Raw genomic sequence first — 23,247 nt, forward strand, 5'->3', positions numbered from 1 at the left:
CTAGACACTGGAAGAGACATAAATGAAGGGAAGGTTGTGATCTTTGCACTTAGAAAGCCAGTGTTGCACCTGACCAAGGAACATGACATTCTAGTTAAGAATCTAGAACATTTTTGCCTCCTTTACCTTCTGGTCAGGAGCCACTGTAAAGGGTCTTTTCTGATAGAGCAAGATGACAGTACACTAATAAAAGGCAACAAACTGTTCACAACCCTCTGAGAACCTCTAACCTTTAACCATTAACCTTTTACATAAATCTAGTGTAAAGACTCCAAGCCTGTGTTTGAAAGATCAAGTTCTAGGATAAAGAAGATATATATACAGTTGACCCTTGAAAAACATGGGTTTGAGCTGTGTGGGTCCACTTATACATGGATTTTTTAATGGATAAATACAATACAGTTCTGCAAAAAAAAAAAAAATAGAAAACAAAAAACAACAACAACAACAGCAACAAGAAAAACACCACACAAAACAAAACAAAAAAAGAGATCAAGATTCGAATATGGATTCTTTCCTTACCTAGCCACGTCCATTTAAAAGGACTATTAAATCTCACTGGGTTAGAGCTTGTTTATCTATCGTGTCAAATAATAAAACTTCGTCCTACCTACCAAACAGAACAGTGAGGAGTAAATAAACTCGCAGATGTGAGAACATGTTGGTAAAGGGAAAGTGTTAAATCAAAGTTAGGTGTCATCATTAAGAACTTTCACACAAACCATATCAACAAGTTGAACTGAGTGCAGGGGAGATGGCAGGGACACAGAATCCCTGACAGCTGGCTGAGAGGTTAATCGGCAAAGGCTTTGAGAGGAGCAGGTAGCCATTTAATGACACTATCACACAATAATGTGATTAAAGTAATAGAACAGATATGCAATCAAGATGAATAAGAATCTGTAACACTGACTCCAGGATTGGAAAATAAACAGATAAAATCAAGAAACCAGCACAAAGTTCATTATACTCTTACAAAAGCACAGTTAGTTGGCATTTGTAATCTGAAAGTTTGTGCCCAACCAAGGGTGCTTGAAAAGGGGACATTTAATAGATTATTTCTGAAAGCAGACAAATAGATTTTGGTGAGCCATGGACTATGAAAGCCATCTGCACTTACTTTCCCTGAGCTGGTCTAGCAGAACTCACACAAGGGTCACAGCACCAGGAATAAACATGAGCCAAGGAAATAGCTTTTCTGTGCTGTGCTTGGACTTAGGAGGTGTTAAGCCATTGGGCCAGTAGCATTCCAACATTCTCTGATATCATTACAAGTGGGGATTGAATGATGATGAATGGATTCTCAACCACCTAATCCCATGGACATCTGAACATTTGAGTGCCAGAGCCTGCCTAATTGGCATTTGGCTCCACAGAATGAGGCTGGTGGCCATGCTAGCTGGCAGACACATGGTCCAGTTTGCCCGTCTCAACTGTGTGATGACTTTGTGTGGATTTATAGGCCATCTGTCTTCCAAGGCTGCATTCGTAGAAATCTCTGTTCTTGTGAGCTTTAAAAGATTTTACCTGCATGTGTTTGGCTATTTTTTTTTTAAGCTAACTAACCTGTCTTTTGCTGTTTGGTTGTTTTTTGGGGTTTTGTTTTTTTGTTTTTTTTGCAAAACCCACAAAACAATGTCACATCTTCTGTTTAGCATTTCTCTGGTCCTCATGTTGGCATAACAGGTTTCTCGTTGTATTTTATTTTTCCTGCTAAAAGTCAGACTCGCGGGTTGGAGAATAAAAATGTTAGAGGATGCCTTTAAATCACATGCAGAGATTAGAATGTAAATTAAGTCTGGAAAAGAATTTTAGTCCTTGATAGACAAATCGGAATCAAAGAGCTAATCCTCACGCCTCTGCCAGATGGGTCACTTGTGCTGCCTGAGCCCAGCTTCTTTCACAGATTAAAGTAACACGTTTTAGAGAGATAAGTAAGTCAGGGGGAAAAATTGCTCCTTGGTCACATTCAGGGCTATTTTTAGGACTAATCCAGAGCACCCGGATTAAAGCCAACTGTCATGGATGCAAGACCCTCTCCTTTTCATCATCTGTGTCCCTTATCCAGCCCAGTGCTGGGAAAGTTATGTGGGCAAACATCATCAGTCGCACACACCACCATCTGTCCCTCTCCATTGCCCCACTCACGCTTTGTACCCCTGTGACCTCAGACAAGCCACTTAACTTCTCTAAGCTTCAGTTTGTTCAACTAAAAATGGGATAGGATTTTTCTCATAGGATTTTAGTGCCTGGCACATGGTCAGTGCTCAAGTAAGTGTAACACTTCCTTCAATGATGATGATGATGATAATGATGGCGATTATCATTGTTACTATTTACCTTCTCCCGGATTATGTATGGTATTCAACAGCAGGATAGCATAGTAGTTAAGAGCACGGAACACAAATCCTGATTACCTGGGTTCCAATCCCATTTTATCCACTTGTAAGCTGTGTTACTTTGGGCAAGCTACTTGCCTTGGGTTTCTCATCCACATAAGGGGCATAAATGTATTACCCACTCCATGGAGTTACCATGAGGATGAAATGAGTTAATATTTGCACATACTAAACAGTACAGAAAAGTTCGTTAAATGACATACTGGAAATAGATAAATCTCAAGAAGCTCTTCAAAGAGCTTCTCTGTCTTCCTTTCCTATCCTGCTTGCACTTTTACAATACATTTCCTTTCAAGTCAGAATCCATTATTTAAAAAAAAATACTGTGTTTGTAAATACAGCCAGTTACATTTTCTTTCCCTGAGCCTCCACGGCATAATGTTTTTCTTTAGCGCTTTGCTGCTCCAGCTTACATCTGCTTTTAGGACTACCTCAGGAGCAGTTCCATGCCAGTGCTTTGATGCCATGATTGGGTCATTTCCAAGGTCACCATCCTGGTAAAAAACACATACTGAATAGAAAAGAGCCTGACGGCAGGACTTTCAAGGCACCTTGGTAATGTGCCATGAATTCTAGAGATTAGCTTCTGAGCATGCCTTGCTGTACTTTTCTCCTCTGGTCATGCAGCTCCTGTAAAGTATCATGAGAAAGTGTGGTGCTGAGGACTCACCACCAACCTCAGCAGTTTCAGGACACAGGGGAACATCAGCTTGTGGTAACTGACCTTATCGATAGTCACTTTCATAAGCTTATAGGTAGAATATGAGGGCTTATGGATTTATTTCAGATATACTTCTTGTGAATTTAAAAAGAAATTCTACCAGGGCTGAACAAAGAGGCTAAGAGGCCCTGTATTGAACAGGGCAGGTGACTTGTCAATGCAATGTAATGAAGAATCAAGTCTTCTATTGTTTAAGAATTGATCTGCCCTATTCTGAATTATCATAATCCCCTCTTTGTGGTCTATTTTGATGGCTTTAGACATTTAGTGCCATCTAATTAGTGTTTCTGCCAGGGGCTAGGCAGAGGGACAGGGTAAAAATAAAACTTTTCTGCTGTTTCTTGCCACTGGGGAACACCAGGGCTTGGAACTTTAAGGAACATCTCCTGGGAAAGGAGCCACAACCTTTTCTCTTCAGGACACACTTGTCTGGAACTTCCCCTAGACTTGGGATAAGGAAGTCTTGGTAGAGGAGTGCCCTCAGAACCAAGAAGAAAAAACATCCTTTCCTCTGCCACCCCTCCCTTCCCTGAGGCAAAATTAGAATGCTTTGTTCCCACTGTATTGGAGAAGAGTGAGAGGACTTGGAAAGGAAGAGAGGAAATATCTCATCTGAATACTCCCAACTACACCTGAATTGAATATGTAATTTATCTCAGCTGCCCTAGAATTTAGTTCTAGAAGTCTCCTTAAATTTTTTTTAGATTTAATCAGAAAATTTCTCAGGCAGTGCTTTGAACTCAAATTATAATTTTACATGAGAGACTTGGGAAAAAGAATTACATGACATCAAATTAAACCTGGATATATGTTCTTCTCATTGAATTAAGTCATGAGGAACACATCCCATGACCACCATAAAGGGAGTCAGACAATTCACTGGCACCCATAAAATCAAAGGCTGGCTTGTCTCTGTAATGACTGCCTTAGAAGCATGTAGACACTGGCACCTCCTTACACACATTAACATACCTGTTCCATACAAGCAGCCTTGTGAGGTTGGCAAGAGAAGCAAAGGGGACCAAGCGCCTTTCTGCCTGATAAGTACCTGAGTGCTGAGACTGCTTCTGTGACTCTGATAACACTCTACCTGGGAAAAGATATAGCAAGGAACAGCCAACTGACGAATTACCCATCTAGTACCCTCTCTGGTGAGATATTGGTCACTGCTTACTCTTCACTAGAAAGATGTAAGTAAGAGAAAACCAGGGAGGCCTATGATAAGTCTCTGACCCGGCAAAGTAGGTCAATGACAGAAGACCTTCAGCTCCTCCCATCTGATTCGATTTCCCTAAAAATGCTAGGATCAAAGGGCAAAGCATGTGAAATCTGACTTTATAAATTTAACAGTCTGGTGTAGTAGAAAAATCATGGGTGGGCCCCTGGGTGACTCAGTTGGTTAAACGTCCAGCTCTTGATCTCAGCTCAGGTCGTGATCTAATGGTTTATGAGATGGAGCCGTGGGTCGGGCCCTGTGCTGCCAGCGTGGAGCCTGCTTGGGATTCTCTCTTTCCCTCTCTCTCTACCTGTCCCCTGCTCATGTGCATGCTCTCTCTGTCTCTCTCTGTCTCTTAAAATAAATAAACTTTAAAAAAAATAAAAGAAAACTCATGAAATATCAGGATAAATATTATGGTCTGAATATATTCAACCAAATTAAATTATCCTGAAACTACACTAAAATTAACAGAGTTTTTTTTTAAAGGCGTAATCTGGCAAGGGTGGAGACAATAGGCTAAGAGACAATAATTACATAATGTCAGCAGCTAGTTATATGCTTATTGATATAACAGATTGGGGAAACCTATCATCCATCTGCCATGTAAAAAGCTGGGGACTAATCTGCATTATTCCATGAAACCTTAAAAGTCTTAAAAATTGATAGTGTCAGGTTCCTCTGGAAGTAGGTTTTGGAGTACAGCCTAAAATAAGGTTGACTACTGTTTAAGGGATAGTCGGAACTCCTCCCTGGATAAAGACTAAAGATTTACTCTCTGGAGATGAGGTAACAGAGAGTCTGAGGATGACACAGTCCCAGGTGAAGGCAGAGCTACAATTTTGAAAGCAAGGAGATAAAGTGATCATAAATGTACTGAGTGCTGAGTTCTCCAGCCTTCTTTCCGCATTTGCTCTGGAAGGCTGATATCCAGGCCTGTACTCTCTTGGCAAGTGATTAAATAGATCTTCTCTCAGGACTCTGATCAGCCCAGGATGAAAGTCCTAAAAGTATTGACATTAGCAGTCACTCCAAAGAGACAAAGACTGATCTCTCTGCAATGATATTTTATTTTCAAGTTTATACTCAGTTATCCAGATGCATTCAAAACTCCAGTCAAACTTTGTAGTCTACCGTTTTGAAATATGAACAGAAAATTAAAAATTTCTAGACAAATGAAAAACTTTTTTTTCAAGTAGAAATAAGGAAAATGTAGCTTTGGAGAAAACAGTGAGAAGAAAACTTTAATTACACATGTGCTATTTATATCCTTAGAAAGATAACAGAACATATTGCACTACGGAAAAAAGAACACAATGCTATTTTTTAAGAAATACCAGAGAACACAAACTGGCCCTTAGAAGGGCCCTTAGATTGAAAAGAAGGGCAGGAGAAACAAAACATTAAAAGAGTATTGGAAATAAAGCTGAGGAAATCCCACAGAAAGTAGAACAAAGAAATAAAATTAATAATTTGAGAGAGGTTGTATTAAAATGCAAACTTTGACCAAATAATGTTCCAGAAAGAGAGAACAGAGGAAATTATCATAGAGATAGTTCATGAAATGCTTCAAAGGAGGCGGAAGGAGGCAGAGCAACAGTTGATGGCCATGGTGTTTGTGCAACACCACATGACAGTTTCTTTGCAGCAAAGATATTGCTGAAGAATTATAAGACCTCTAAATGGCCACTGGGACCATCATTTTGTCATGCCACTTGCCTCTTTTATTACTTTCAAGATCGTTTCTCCCCATTGAAGTCCAATCTTTTCACTTTTGCATCACTGGTTTCCCTTTTCATTGAACACCTGAACTTCTGAACAAAATAGCTTCATAGAGCAGTGTTTTTCCTGTTCCTTAAGGGACTTCAAATTTTCCTACTTTGGTTCTGAATGGTTCAAAGGTTACATACACTTATATGAGTGGCATATCCAATTGGAAACATACCAGTCTTCTAACAAGAAAATATGTAAAGGGCTTTATTTGTAGGCTTTGTAAGCTGGCCTTATCCTTCTGGACTTATCTTCTTGGTTTTATTCCAGAAAGTTGTAGCATTGCTTTTAGTTGTAGTTTGATGTTTCCTAATGTCATCCTAATATGGGACAGTTTGTTTTTGATTTAGCTAGTAATCATCCCTAATATATTAAATCACTGGAACTCAGAATTTATGGGAAGAAGAGACTTAAGAGCTTGTATAGTTTACCCATCCTGTGGTTGAGGAATTTGCCCCTTATCAGTTACTGCTGGCAGAAATGGAAGCTAGATTTTTTTTTGTGTTAATTTTTTTAATGTTTTCATTTATTTTTGAGAGAGACAGAGACAGAATGCAAGTGGGTTGGGGCAGAGAGAGAGGAAGGCACAGAATCTGAAGCAGGCTCCAGGCTCCGAGCTGTCAGCACAGAGCCTGACACAGGGCTTGAACTCACAAGCTGTGAGATCATGACCTGAGCTGAAGTTGGACACTCAACCGACTGAGCCACCCAGGTGCTCCTGGAAGCTAGATTTCTTATTCTGTTACTAATTTGTTTAGAAAAACAGTGTTTCCTAGCTTAATTCTCAAGGTTTTTTATTTTTTCTATGCTCCTCAGTATACCAGGAAAAAAATGTAAGCAGTTTTGCAAAATAGTGCAAGGTTGATGGAGAAAGGACTGATACATTTAGGTCAATAGCAACAACAATTATCCAGCTATAGGTTATATGCAAAAAGAAAAATCCTTTAAAAGTCTGTTTTCTGTCCCAAAGCTTTTACTAGTCAGAAGTATTTTTTAAGCTAATTCATTATGCCAAAAACATCTGCATTTTTCCCAGTGAATTGCTGATCCCTTAGCTGACACTTTACAACTTATAAACCTACTACTCCTTATCCTTACCATTTCATTGACTTTTCTTGACTTTGACATATGTCTGCCTAGTCATTTGGTGCATCAAAAGTCTTCCACATTTGCTCTTTATTAGCAATGCAGAGCTTTGGGGTTGAAAAGTTGCTCCCAGGTGTCTGTTCACCTGCAGTCTGTAATAATATTCTGAACTGTCTTCCAAACTCTTTCATTGTTCTTATTCAAGGTTAGGTAAATTCCTTCACTGGTAACTTTTAAATTATTTAATATAATTAATTGTAAATAATCTTCACAAATACTGACTCCCCAACTCTGGGTTGTTGTTTTTTTTTACTATTATTGATTTAAATCTAAGCTAAAAAATTATGTTAAAATCTTCAACTCCTGTAAAATTGTAAAGGTAGAGAAGATAACCCAATGGTTATGTTTGCTTGACCTATAGAATATTAACCAGCTTTATATTCAGTTTAGCAATATTTTTATAGGTTTGGTTTGGGGGTTTTATAGGTTTGTTGGGGGTTTTGTTTGGGTGATGTGCTAACACACACATGTGTGCATATATTGGTGTCTCACAGCCTTCTTTGAGATTCAAGTTTTGCCATCTTCTTGGCTTTCTCATTAATGAATTAAATGAAACTTGGACACATGTTCTTTGGCATATTGTAAAGTATAACTTGGCCTTAATTATAATATCCTCCTTTGGGAATAACAAATATATAGCTTATACATATAAGATTCTCTGTCCTGCACCTATGAAAGAGATCAAAATTAATGAGAAGCATGGCTCAGAATTTTTCTCAACATATACCCAGAAGGCATTAGACACAATAAATGGGCATTGATGCTAAAGTTAAAATTAGTCATCCTCGCCATATTGGTGTGTTTTGTTTTAATTGCTCCTTAAAGTTGCTGATCGGGCCAAAGGATATTTATTCCTGCAAGGTAACAGACACAAACTGACAGCCTTAGAGTCACCAACACCATAAAAGTGGTTTGATTAGCCACACAACATTATATTGCTGTCATTTGCCTGCCTTCAGAAGGAGCATACACTTGTGAGTTTTCCACACTCCACGGCTCCCTGGTGCACGCATTATTCCATTGGTCACATTACTTTCCTTCCTGGGCCCCTAAAGACACTTGCCTTTACTCATGTCCTCTGAGAAATAGCTGTAGTTAGAGACTGAGCTATATGAAATTGTCATTTGCATAGGTTAAAATTGCCAAAATTAGCAATTTCATATGATTTGACCTAATCAGATAAAAGAATCAAAATTATTCTATCCTTCATGATCTTCCAGTTTCAAATGAATTTATTTCCTATTTTGAATCACTAATAAGCAAAATAAAAAGACTGATATAACACCTACTGTGCACAAAGAATTGGGGTAGATGCCAGGGACGACAAAGATATCAAGGCACACCCTGCTTTGGAAGAGCTCATGCCTGATTTTCAAAGTGTGAATGATCTTATTTTCTATTAGATCATGAGCTCTATGAAAGCAGAGGCTGTGCTTCAGTTTTCTGTGTACTCATCACGTGGCAGATGTTCAATAAATCTTTGTTAAACAAAACGGTAACAAAGTGGAAGGTAATGAGAGAAGGAAGAAGGAAAGGAGAGAAGGAGGGAGGGAGAAATGGGCATTAGTTTGAGAAGCTGCCAAGATGGACTTGTCACAGGGGAAAAAAAGGAAGAATATGAAGAAATTAATTTTTTTAAAAATATTTATTTCTAAATAAGTTCTAGACTCCAAAATATTTTTTTAAACTATCTATTGGAATAGCTTTGACTCTAAGTGGCATTGATTTTGGTTTGTTTCCAAAATGAAACCAGTCTGAAAGGATATATGCATTTCATCATAAATGAATTTTAAAACGAAGCTTCAAGAGCAGTAACCAAAATATTTTCATAAATGGCAGCATGATTGGAACAATTTCTTTGTTAGTTGATGCTTATTTGATGGTACAAACTAATGGCATCTATTAAAATTCACACAAACATACCAGTATGTTGACCTTTATGTCATTTCTAATGCATAAGACCTTCTTAACACTTTTTCCTTTTGTCATTATTTAACATATCAAAGTATATATTAGAGCTGGTTTTTATTAAGTTCATAGTGCAAAAAATTATTCCCATTTCAGTTTGTTTAGGAGATTTTTCTTTTCATAAAACTCAGCTTCACTCACCAACAACCAATAACTGAATTTACTTTTAAAATGTATTTATTCCTAGAAAATATTAAAGGCAGTTTCGCTATAATTTTTCCAGAATTGAGAAAAGTACTCATCAGTTACTTTGAGAAACCTATTGGATGTAAAAAGATTTACATTGTGGTCAGTAGTCAAAACTAGCTTTGTCACTTGTGGATGGCACACAACATTTTATCATTCAAGAGTATTGTTCAAATCAATAAATATTAGAATTATTAGAGATCATGCTTGTACTTATGGGTTTGGATAGGGGTAAAGAGAAGGAAAAACCATTGGTGAAAGAGTAAATTGCTAGAACTTGAAAAGAAAGCACACTGGGTTATGTGTACTAAAAAAAGGCTTAAACATGGGTATAGCCTCTAAACCAACAGTTCTATTCCTGGGAATTCATCCTAAAGAAATAATTAAGAGTTTGTGCACAGATTTAACTATCAGAATATTCAGCACAAAGTTATTTATACTAGTGAAAAATTAGAAACAACTTTAACATCCAATGACAATGAAAGATTACTTAGCCATGCTATGGTTACATACCTTATATACATAAAATATAAATATTATATATTACATGACAATGTTTCTAACATATTGTTCAGCTAAGACAAAGGTCACTAAATCTAATTAAGGTCAGTCTAATTACTAAATGATTGCACCTTCATAAAAGAATTACACACACACATACACACACACACGTTTTTTTGTTTTCCTGGAGGGCATACACACCAGGATTTTAACAGCACCTAGTTCTGAAGAAAGAGTTAGACTCGTTCAGAAAAGTTTTACTTTTTATTTCTGCTCATCTCTTTTTCTAATTTTTTTTTCAGTGAGCATATGCCAGTTTTATGTTAATACAAAACTCTTTCAGCAAGAAGAAAGAAATGCTACCCTCCAATGTTTACAAGCAGTGTCCCTACTACTCACAAATGTGCTGGGGTTTTTGAGGCTCTTATTGTTAAGGCTGAAGAAATAAACTGCGGTAATGATCAAAATAGTGAAGATGACCTCTCTGGGAATTCCATAAAGATTACTGTAATAAAGATAAAGAATTATCTCAATATTTAGCATCAGTCATCTCAGAAAGGTTACAACAAAAGCAAAATTCTAAATAAGATCCGAGTAAACTAAAGTGGGAGTCATATTTCTTCCATTTGAAGTAAAGCCATTCTAAATAAGAAATTTAAAGACCTCCTTGTTTATGAGCATTTGAGTTTTTATTCCTAGGAAAGACTCATTTGTGGTCATCTATATTTTATGTTTCAGAGAAAAAAAATCACAATTTGAAAACACTTCCACCTCATTTTAAATAATAAACCCATTCTTGAATAACTTTTTTGATTATAAAAGTAACATATACTCATAATAGGAAATTTGGAAATTCAACCCTAATTCTATTACCCAGAGAGAAGCGCTCATAACATTTTGATGTCCATTCATAAAGTTGATAACCATTTTTAATTTAAGAACAAAAGATTGGTGTTTAGGTATTTAAATCCTCTGAAAGTCAGTGAGACTCATGTAAGTACCTTTTTCTCTATTATCTGTGGCATTGGGAGATAATTGTAGTGCAATGACATAATACTTGATGACTGTTATCCATGCTAAAATGCAATTGTGCCTACTGTCTTCTACCTTGGATGCTACCAGAGTTTTCTGGGAAAAAAAAAAAAGTTAAAGCACCATGATACCAGCAACCCATAAAAAGAACACATTCACATTCTTCTTAACTCTTCATTTCCTCCAGGACAGATATCAGTGGATGGCTTTATGCGCTATCTGAGTGGAGAAGAAAATGGAGTCGTTTCGCCTGAGAAACTGGATTTGAATGAAGATATGTCTCAGCCCCTTTCTCACTATTTCATCAATTCCTCACACAACACCTACCTCACAGGTACAAATTCACAGTTCTTTGACAATGACTTTAGCCAATCTCACCAAATTTCATCAACCTCTACTTTCTGTTGATCAGAAGGGAAGGCGTGTTTTCTTTCATTTCCTGGATGTAAGATGCCTCTGAGAACTGACTTCCAGGACCAGAGGCTCTGCCTGTAAGAGGAATATCATTTCTTCACAACATATCTTTTCCTGTTTTTAAGTCTTCTAAAATGTATCCTGTCTAATATCTTTGGGCCAATGGAATTTTTGTGGATTTGACCTCCTTCTTTAGTGGACTTCAAACCATTGGCAATACTACCTAGTTCTCTGGACTCTTTTCATATACAGCAAATTTCTTTTATTTAAAAAGATTTTTTAAGTGTATTTATTTTTAGAGAGAGAGAGAAACAGCGCAAATAGGGGAGGGGCAGAAAGGGAGAAAGAGTCCTAAGCAGGCTCTGGGCTGCCAGCGCAGAGTCTGATACGGAGCCTGATTCCACGAAACTGGGAGATCATGACCTGAGTCAAAACCAAGAGTCAGACGCCTAACCGACTGAGCCACCCATGGGCCCCAGAAAAATTTCTAAAGCATAAATAATTTACTTTCAAGGCAAATAGCTAATTTTGCTCAAGGTGCAATGGGGCTTTAGATGTAAACAAATTTACCCCTGAATGACAATCTATACTTCATTGTAAATATTATAATAATGAAGGAAAAAACAAATGTGCTTCCAAATGTGATCCTAAATTGAGCATTGCCATATTTTTAGTAGATTATTAAACAGAAAAAAATTAAAGATATATATATCACCTCAACTTAGTTTAAAATTAACATTTTTAATAAATACAGATTTTAATAAAGCTAAAAACATTTGTATAATCAAAATACACTTCTTGAAGAATACTTTCCATATGGCAGATTTCTAAATACCAGCCTTGAAAAAACTTTGTAAAAAATCTACTGGTTACAAAAATAAAGGCTTTTCAGGGGTGCTTGGGTGGTTCAGTTGGTTAAGCATCTGACTTTGGCTCAGGTCATGATCTCACAGCTTGTGAGTTTGAGCCCCTCGTGGGGGGATTCTGTGCTGACAGGTCAGAGCCTGGAGCCTGGTTTATCTCTGCCCCTCCCCTGATCGAGCTTTATCTCTCTCTCTGTCTGTCTCAAAAATAAACATTTAAAAATTTTTTTAATTAAAAAAAAAGGCTTTTTAAAAAGCCATATCACTATTTTATTTCAGACAGTCCTCACCCAAATTAATAGAAGATAGCCAGACCTTAAGACCCACAATGTACCTGAAGTCTGGGGTCTCATTTGATACGTATAAGTTGTAGATGCCCACCATGCCTTGAGAGAGGTTTTGATGTTCCCATGGCTCATTGTCTAGGGGCATGCAGTATGTGTTGCAGGGTAGACCAGCGATGCTACGAACATAATGACAGGGGCATTATTCATGGGTGTCCAAGAGAATTTTACAGGATTCAGTTATATGGCAAATAAGCAGCTATTTCATCTAAACTCCTTAAGGAGATCCATCCATCCCAGTACAAATGTATGTTGTATTGGTATCAAATGCAGCATTGGCCCGGTATCCCACACTTGGTGAAAAAATGGCTTAGAATAGAAATGACCCTTCTATAGAGAGAGCAAAGTAGCCTCCAGATAGCTAGAGTGGGCTGTTCCCAGGATTATTCCGTATACTCTGAGAGCATCTAATCAGAACCAGATAGTCTGAGTTCTAGCCTGTTGAATTGCAACTTGTATGTTCTTCATAAAAACTGGGTGGCTATCAGGCTACTCTCAGCCTGTTTTATTTCAACTGACATTATCTACTAGGAGAGATTCCTGCCAAAAAGTAATGAGATTCATGTTTGGCTCATCCTAAACTCTATTTTTGTCATTTCTTGCTGCATAACAAATCACTTCAAAATTCAGTGGCATAAAACGCCCACCATATTATTTTCATCCTCATTCTGCATGTCAAGAATGCAGATAGGGCACAGAAGAGATGGCTTGTCTCTCGTTCCTGGTGTCTTGAGCTCCAGCTGCCAAATAAATACCTGGGGATAATGCGAACACGTTGGGTGTTGGAACGGTCTGGATGCTTCCCCACCATCGTGTCTGGAACTTGAGCTCGGTTAGGACTCCTGACCTAGTGGCCTATAAGAAGCCTCACCATGTAGGTTAGGCTTCCTCACAGCATGGCCACCCCAGGGTCGGTGGACTTCTTACATGGCAGGTCATGGCTGCCAGAACAAGTGTCCCAAAGAACAAGGAGGAAGCTTAACTGCCTTATTGTACATCACCTCTGAAGTTCTGTGCTGTCACTTTCTTATGTGTTAAAACAGTCACAAACCTACACAGATTAAAAGGGAGAAAACATAGACCAGAGTCCTCCTTGGGAAGAGTGTCAAAATACTTTTAATTTGTTATCTTCTCAGGGGATTCTTAATCCTATTTGGTACCAGTGACCAATTTGTCATTCTGGTGAAGTTTATGGACCCTTGTAAGAGTAGTATTAAGTGCATAAAATAAAGTATATAGGATTAAGGAGATAATTTCCAATGACATATTTTTATCAAATATTAAAAAACAAATTTGTGATAAAATAATATGTATTTCAATGAGCACAATTTAAAAATTAGTATAAATAATATGATGTGACTATTTGCAATAATGGAATAGGATGTGAAAATATCTATAATTTCACAGTTCTGCTTGTACTGCATTTATAATAGATTGTTAAATTTAACATAGAATTTTAGATTAAAGATGTAATCTTGGTTTCTCATCCAAGTTTGAGGAGGTCAATAGAACCTCAAATTAAGAGTCTAGATCTTGGGACACCTGGGTGGTTCAGTCATTTAAGTGTCTGACTTGATGGCAGCTCAGGTCATGATCTCAGGGTTTGTGAGATCAAGCCCTACATCGGGCTCTGCACTAACAGTGTGGAGTCTGTGAATTCTCTGTCTCCCTCTTTCTGTCCCTCTCCAGCTCACGTTCTCTCTCTCTCTCTTCTCTCTCTTTCAAAATAAATAATCATTTAAAACAAAAAAAGAGTCTAGATCTTTCACTTGATAGCATCCTAAAAAATATAACTGTAAATACTGACACATGATGGAATCTTGCATTTAAGACTACAAGATTCTTAAAAATATGTAAATATACATTCGGTTAAATTTTGGACATTATATATGGTTTCATCTGCCTGGAAGTCACAGTATGCAATCATTTTACCAATAGTCCTTCTTATCTCCAAAAGTGCCTTTCAACTGATGTATTTACATCCATTAGTATCTATATTATTTGCCATATAATAAATGAGGCAATGGTAGCAAAATGATGGAATAGTAAGACTGATTAGATATAGTCTATATCCTTTTTACCTTCTCTCCGAGGACATTAATTTCTCTTTCTGCTTATCTTTATGGACTTATGGTTTTTAAATTTTATGTAGATTCACCAACCACAGCCATTGTTCTCTTTTTGATAGTCGAATTGTCTCAGCTTTGGTCAATGGAAACATTTGTTAGGCTGGTTTCTATATTCTCTTGACACAACCCATTGATCTTTGAAAATGTCCTTGCTTTCTGGCACATCAAGATCTTCCAGGCTTACTTTGTTCCTTTCTGCACTACACGTGGAAATCAGACTTTTCCCCTGAATGACCTCTGGTTCCTTTTAGTGGAAAAAAAAATTGGGTAACAGCAATTTGAACCCTGCACCATGGAACATTGTCTCTGGACCATTTCAGTGAACAAAGTAAGAAAAGATACATTTGTTTATGAACTGTGCCAGTTCATATAAATGTCTTCATTCCTATCTTCCAATGTATTTAAATTCCTGATTCTATAACTGTGCTTCCTTTAGCAATCTTGATACCTATGAAATTTATGTAATCAATTCCCTTATTTTACTAACAACAAAATAATAGCTCCAAGAAAATTGTTCAGTATCAATAGGAACTATAAAACTACAAAATACTGTTCAGTTTTTCTCTGTAATTCCTTTTTGTGGATGTTTTTTAACTGCATTTCACCAAGGATTTTTAGTCTACTGAATTTCTTCCAGAGTCACTCATTTGCCCTACCTCTGAATACCTTGGTAGGTACAGATGCGGTAGAGAATTTGGCTTCGTTGTGTCGGCTTGGTTTTTGAGTGTCAGCAAATTAATGGTTGATAGTTATCAGAAGTTGAAGCTTTCAGCTACTAAGAGAGAGAAGGGTCCACTCTACTTTTTGATGAAGAAAGAATTCAGGGGCACCTGGATGGCTCTGTCAGTCAAGTGTCCCAACTTCGGCTCAGGTCATGATCTCATGAGTTTGAGCCCCCCGTTGGGCTCTGTGCTGACAGCTCAGAGCTTGGAGGTGCTTCAGCTTCTGTGTCTCCCTCTCTCTCTGCTCCTCCCTTGCTCATGCCCTGTCTCTCTTTGTCTCTCAAAAATAAATAAACATTAAAAAATTAAAAAAAAAAGAATTCAAAGAGCTGTCTCCAAATTGCAGTACAAAGGTCTCAGATCACCACCATCTGATATACAGGATTTCTGACCAAGTAAACCAGGTCTCTTGCCAATTATTTAATTTCCAAAGTAGTATTAGAATTCCCATATTTTCAAATATTCAGATTTTAAAGCTATGTTATCTATGTGAAACCATGTTATGATCTTTACAGGTTTTTTGTGTCTTGCTTACTTTTCTGAGCTGTACATTATTTTACTGAGGTTTGCATTATATAAATCCACATATTTGCTATGTTCCTTTATCCCAATACCAGTAAAAGTCTTTCATTTTCCTACAGGTGAATTAAGGAAGATTCCCCATAGTTAACAAAAAAATCTACATATAAATTCTAATACAGGCTCTGGACATTTTGTCTGAAATTCTCTTTTGAGAATTTGGTTTTACTTCATATGATATTATTAGTATCCTCACTTTAATTATAGATAAACCTAATGTAGAACTGTCCCAGAGGCCTTTGGGTAAGATATAAACATTGATGATACAGAAATTCAAACTTCCCAAAGCCAATTAAGAATATTACAAAATAAAGTTAAAACCAAAGTAAAACCCAATAAAATCCAATTAAATGTTAAAATCAATACCTAGGAAATGAGATCTTATACTTTATAGGCATTTCCAGAACAAGTAGAAACTTTTTCTATAGAAATGTTATTTCATATAAAGGGTATTTGGTGGAAAAAGGAGTTTTCCTATTCAAATGAGTTTTTGAAATGCTAGGTACAAACAAAGGTTGACACCTATTACAGTACATTTTGAACATATGGGAAAAAAGCTTACAGATGCACAATCATTAAGGTTATGATCAACCCTGTTCCCCCACTGTCACCACCTTACTTATTTTCTTGGAGCACATTAAGAACTAGTATTCCTGAGAATGCTGGTCTAAATTCAAATAAAGAGAATTTTGGTATTTGGAATGTTGTATTTTGAGCATTCAAAGGAACTATAAAAGTTAAATGTACAATATGAAAGCCAATCAATTTAGAAATGCATTATTATTATTATTATTATGTCTATTTCGTTATTCATTATTGCCCTTCTGTTGACCATCAGGATGCCCAGAAGGAAAAATAAATGGGATCATTGAAAGAAGTGTATGCACATTAACAGAATGAGTTGGTTTTTAATTATGAAGGTCATTTTTCATGGGGTTTTGGATAGTCTTGGCAGTACATCAAGTAGTGATTATGTTTTAAATTATTATTTTTCCTTGAGGAACCCACCCTTATGGCTCAAAACAAAATTCTCTCAGAACAGTATGCACTCATTTCAACCTATACTTTTTCAGCTCTTCATAAATCTGTACTCTAATCGATTTGGGAGATAATGGCTCCATATTCATGGACAAGAAAAGTGTTATGTCTCTGAAAAATTAACATCTCCGTTCAGCTTAAAAAACACACACACACACACACACACACATACATTAGATTTGAGGTTTTAGTTATCTTCCAATGAATTAAAACACCTGATTGAATGTATCAAATAATTATTCAACTCCTCACATATATGCTCTGAGCTGCAAAAAAGTTCTAGAAATGATTTACCCTTGTCATTTATCCACTACCAGCCCAGACTGAGTGTTACTCTCTGCTTTTCCATCTCTCTTACTCTTTTAACCTTACCATGTGTAACCTTTTGTAATTTATTTTTGGTTTAAAGCACACACAAACCTATGAAAGTTGGTGGCAGAATGGAAAAAGATCATGTTTAGCAAATAAACAGACTGCATTTAAATCTCCCTTTAAGTAAATTAACTCTTCTAAGCCTTAGTTTCTTCATTTGTAAAATGAAGATAAATTGAAACAGCCAGAGTATTTTTGACCATTAGTAATAAGATACTAATTACTTAATGGCTTGAATGTTAAGGAATTTATTACCAATCACAGCAAGAAGTCCAGAAGCAGAGTAGTTGAGGGTTGATTAAATTAGAAATTCACTGATGTCATCAGAGACCCAGACACTTTCTATCTTTTTGCTCTCCTTATGGTTGCAAGATCCCTGTTCACCCTGAACATTGCCTCCCTATGAAATAAAATCCACATGGGGCACAGGGCAAAGGTCTGTCTTATGGCCCTTTGTGGGAGTGAGGTCTCCCGCCCCTACCCAGTAGACTTTCCTTTATGCTGTATTAGATACAGCCCAGAGTTATACACCACATAGCAATGCCTACATTAACCACTAACGTGGACCACAGAAGTATTGTGAATGATTAGGAAGAATTAAGATTTACCCCAGGGCTGAGGAGGGGACCATGAAGCATACCAGAACCTAAATAGAATATTCTGTTGGCAAGGAGAAAGAGAAAGAAGAGAAAGAAAGGGCAACCAGGTGTAAGTGTAAGATTGGGGTGAGAATTAAACTCCCTGGCACTTAAGAACTTCTCCATTATTTGTACTTGCCTACCTGCCCAGATGGGTAGGGGTAAGGAACATGTCGAGTGTCCTTTGTGCATCCCCAGGAACCAGTATTTGCCTCTCATAGAGAACATGTTTGAGAATGTGCACAGACCCTAATGGTGAAGCTTCTATAATCAGTAAGGCATATGCTGAAAGTTGCTTCCCCACTTTCTCACCTAAGCTATCTTGTCACAATTGGATTCATGTTGAAGACAGCTTCATGGTCTCCCTGGGGCAAGAGGCAGACACTTTGGGAGAGACATCAGATCAAACGGATGCCCTTAGAAATGGTCAAGATGAATAACATAGAATTTATATTTTGGACAGTTTTCTCAACTGTAACTGTGGAATTAGGTGACTTGAACGGCTGACACAGCATTGAAAGCAAAAGGCAAAATGGTTCCTGTCTCCATTTATAGAAAGAGATCATATTTATGGAAGAAGGCCACTGAATTAACAAATGCATCACATTCTGGAAATTTTTTGCCATAGAGGTTGAAAAGAAGACAATACATAATGATAACTATAAACATAGACAATTTCTCAGAAGGCTATGTTAATAGAAGGATTGTTATTTTCCATTTTCTGATCTCTTCAATCCATGGATGCCTTGAGTAATCCTAGACAAAGCACAAGTGAATGTAGCCAGCTGACCAAAATGAATGCAGCCAAGTGAGAAGTTACAGAGCTATGACTTGGGGCAGTATTATGAATTGAACTGAGATGGAGCTTCAGCTCTCCAGTTCAATCATGGGCTTGGAATATACTCCAGAGGGTATTCACAGCTAGGCAGAGATGATGTCAGATACTAGTTACAGAAATAACAAGGGTTGAGTGACTCATGACATATCATTAATCCCAACCCCAGGCAATCCCCTGGCCCAGAAGCTATATTTTATTGGATGTAATCAAATGGAAATAAAATGGGTGGTGGGATATAATAATGAGGAGTTAGGAATGTTAGGGAAGAAAAATAAACTAGCTTTGAGGATTTAGGCAGAAAAAGATGAAATAATGGAGAATGTTAATATACATATTTGGAAGAAAAATCTCCATAAATGAAGGAAAACACACAGGGAACCTAAAATGCATTCCAAGGAATAGAACAATTATGGGTAAGTGTGAATTTTCTAAAAATATGCTTTCTTTGGGAGGCTTCCATTTCCAATAAAGACTATTCATTTTAAGATTGAACAAGTTGACCTTTGAAGGATTCTTCTGGGCTTAGGTTGTTGGGGAATAAACATAACATAGACACATATACTCTCTCTCTCTCTCTCTGTCTCTCATCTTCCATTCTTTGGTGTTTTTTTCTTCAGATTCCTCTGCATCTCACAAACCCAACCCCATACCTTACCAGGTCTTTAGAAACATTAACTGATTATCATTCAAAAAATACATCAAATACCAGCTAATTTGTTCTTTCAGTGATAAAAAAAAATTTTTTTTTGCATGCAAATCCAAAGAAATGTTTCTAGAAATTTTTTGAAACTTTTATGACAGAAAGCTTTAGTGTGACTGAGGTATTTATCTACTAGAGTCTACCATTAAATCTTATCTAGTTTATGTATCCATGGGAAGTTCCCTCCTGAAGTTAGTAACACTCAGTGAACTGTTCAAGAAATAGACTCAAAACCTGCACATTGTGTAATGGTATTGGATAGTCAGTAATACATTTAAACAATTTTCTAGATAGCACACAAGAAAATCTCTACTCTTTAATAACATACCATTTTCTGCAGGAGCTAGCATTTTTAATGAGTTATCCAATAATTATTTGCATTCTTCACTTTCTTTAGCTAAAGCAGCCTCCCTTAAGCTTAAAAATCATATAAATAACTGTCTTTTCTCCTTCACTGTCACTGCCCACCCCCATTTTTAAATGCAGCAAAACCTTTATTACAATAAACTTTCAGGCAATTATAAATGGCAAATTGATTATCTAGCATCAGGAACTTTCCAGAATATTTTGTCAGCATTTCTTCCTTCACAAAGACATTTGTGTGTTTAAAATGCCCTATTTTTCCAGCAGAGAAAAGTGATTATGAAAACCTACTTAATCAGCCTTTCATGCATTTACTAGAACTCTATAGAATTCAAGACTGTCATCCTTTTGTTATGCTGATGTTTGGGTGTTGTGACATGCATATAAAAATAAAATTAAGCCAATAGGCTTATCCCATTTTCTTTGTCCTGTATGTTTTCCCTGGGCAGATCTTGTCTACTTCAAAGTTATTTTGACTGTTTTCATCAGTTTGTCATTTTTTAACTATTTAAAAAATGGTGGAGGCTTATAGAGTAGAAATCAGAGAAAATATTTAATGTGGAAAACCAAAGCTTCCATTGTGTGTTGATGGTCGGCCTGTCTCAAAAGTTATTTATTATTAATTTTTTAAAAAATAACTTATCAAGGGGCCCCTGGGTGGCTCAGTAGGTTGAGCATCGGACTTCAGCTCGGGTCATGATCTCGTGGTTCCTGAGTTCAAGCCCCGCATCAGGCTTTGTGCTGACAGCTCAGAACCTGGAGTCAGCTTTGGATTCTGTCTCCCTCTTTCTCTGTCCCTCCCCGACTCATGCGTAAGCGCTCTCTCTCTCTCTCTCCCTCTCTCTCTTTCTCTCTCTCAAAAATGAATAAACATTAAAAATTTCCAAAAAAAACTTATCAAGAAGTAAGTACTTCCGGGGCGCCTGGGTGGCGCAGTCGGTTAAGCGTCCGACTTCAGCCAGGTCACGATCTCGCGGTCCGGGAGTTCGAGCCCCGCGTCGGGCTCTGGGCTGATGGCTCAGAGCCTGGAGCCTGTTTCCGATTCTGTGTCTCCCTCTCTCTGCCCCTCCCCCATTCATGCTCTGTCTCTCTCTGTCCCAAAAATAAAAATAAACGTTGAAAAAAAAATGAAAAAAAAAAAGAAGTAAGTACTTCCAATAACTACTTAAATGAAATAGGAATAGTTTGGCTTCCACTCCTGCCCTCGGACTTCTCAAGTGCCTTGATTATTACAATTCTTATCACTTTACTAGAGTATTTCAGTTCTGTTCACAAAGGTTTTAAATTTTGATGAAGTATATGTATTTTTTTCTTTGTTGTTTGTGCTTTAGCATCATATCTACAAAACCATTGCCTAATCCAGGTCACAAAGTTTTAGCCTTATGTTTTTTTTCTAGGAGTTTTATAGTATGATCGCTTATATTTAGGAGCTTAATCCACTTAAGAGTTAATTTTTTTATATGATGTGAGATGGGTTGGATTAACTTCGTTATTTTACACATGTCTCTCCAGTTGTCCTAGCACCATTACTTGAAAATATGATGCTTTCTGCGATGAATTGTTGTGGCACCCTTGTTGTAAGTCAATTTGAGGATAAATGTGAAGGTTTATTTCTGTACTCTCAGTTTTATTCCATTGATCTATGTCTATTCTTATGCCATTAACATACTGCCTTGATTATTGGAGTTTTGCAAGTAAGTTTTGAAATCGGGAAATGTATGTCCTCAAACTTTGTTCTGATTTTTGGCCATTTGGGGTCCTTTACATTTCCATAGAAATTGCAGGATCAGCCTGTCAATTTATGTAAGAAACCAAGTAGGAGTTCAACAGGAATTGACCTTGTAAATAAATTTGGGTTCTAGTGCTATCTTAGCAATGTTGAGTCTTCTGTTCCATAAACATGGACTATCTTTGCATTTAAGGTCTTCTTTAATTATTTTATTATTAATGCTTTATAATTATTAGAGAAAACCTTTTGCACTTTTTTTGTTAAATTTGAATTTATTCCTACAAACTCATTTCACTTTTGAAAAGAGAATGCTTAGCTTTTCTAAACATTTTTGACTTGGACAAACATGACAGAAAGGTTGATTTATACAACAGAATAGCCTTAAAGACTCAGACTTAAATGATTGAGTTGTGAAGTTATAATCCTACTCTCTGCCATTTTCATTATCTGAAAATAAATATTTAAAAAATAAAGGTAGTTATACAAGAGAGGTTTTTATGAAGATTAAGTGTCTTAATACATGTAAAATCTGAAGAACTACACTTGGCTCTTGGTAAGCAGTTATTGTGATTGTTCCAATGCTCTCCTCCTTCTATTCTCTCTTCCCTAAAATGACTGCTAGGGAGCCACAATTACATTTGGTATTATGCCACTACCTTACAGTATGTTGAGGCAGAAGGTTGAGAATAACCACACAAGTTGTTGAACTCCTTGTTCTCCCACTGTTGAAAAGATTGTCTAGGAAGCCACCAATGTCTTCCTTGCTTTGTAGGAGTCTAAGTATCATTTTGTTGGTGTTTTACAGCTGGCCAGTTGGCTGGAAATTCCTCTGTTGAGATGTATCGCCAAGTGCTCCTGTCTGGTTGTCGCTGTGTGGAGTTGGACTGCTGGAAAGGACGGACTGCGGAAGAGGAACCAGTCATCACCCATGGGTTCACCATGACAACTGAAATATCCTTCAAGGTAGAATGAATGAATATTTCAAACAGAAGAAGCTAGAGAGACCTAAACCCTTTTGGATAAAGCCTCCTAAGGTAGAAAGTCCCAGTGGTTACAATTAAGCCCATGGACTTAATTGCAATTTCAGAGGCTAAAATTTAGCAGTGTATTTATGGGTAATTAGCATCATGTCATGGAGAACTGTGGTGTCTCAGAAGTACTGCCATAGAGAAGACTTACAGGATTTGGGCTTATATTAGATGATTTGGGTGAGGATTCAAGAAAGTAAGGTTTTGCTATAGATTGGGTGCTGTCAATAAGCAGAAATAATCCTGTGATTGTGTATCATAATAAATCCTATCTAGAAAGCAAGACTACAGCTGTATTTTATAAGGAACTTCAGCCATTCTTATTAGCAGGAATGAGGGTATGTTTGGTCATCCCCCTTCTCTTTCCACACATGGCTCCATCCTACATCATAAAGGGCCTAATATTCATGCATATGGGCACAGAAGCCAAATATCCAAGTTATGTTCACATCCCCTACAAAGAGCCATCCCCAGGAGCTTGGAATCATTTGGGTGGACAAAATCTGGGGTCCTAGGTACCCAGAGAACCATCTGGGAAAAGGGTATATGGA

General features: G+C 37.1%; 1 protein-coding gene across 3 annotated transcripts in view; it reads left to right on the top strand.

Annotated features, from left to right (window-relative positions):
* The window catches only part of PLCB1 (phospholipase C beta 1), a 702,980-nt gene that overhangs the window by 506,036 nt on the left and 173,697 nt on the right, over positions 1–23,247 (top strand). For all 3 annotated transcript variants that reach the window (XM_030310083.1, XM_030310080.1, XM_030310081.1), the window contains exons 10-11: positions 11,127–11,273; positions 22,474–22,631. In XM_030310083.1, coding sequence (XP_030165943.1) covers positions 11,127–11,273; positions 22,474–22,631 — 305 coding nt within the window. The remainder of the gene's footprint in view (positions 1–11,126; positions 11,274–22,473; positions 22,632–23,247) is intronic.

Source organism: Lynx canadensis, chromosome A3 (genome assembly GCF_007474595.2).
Source record: "Lynx canadensis isolate LIC74 chromosome A3, mLynCan4.pri.v2, whole genome shotgun sequence".
Taxonomy (NCBI): domain Eukaryota; kingdom Metazoa; phylum Chordata; class Mammalia; order Carnivora; family Felidae; genus Lynx; species Lynx canadensis.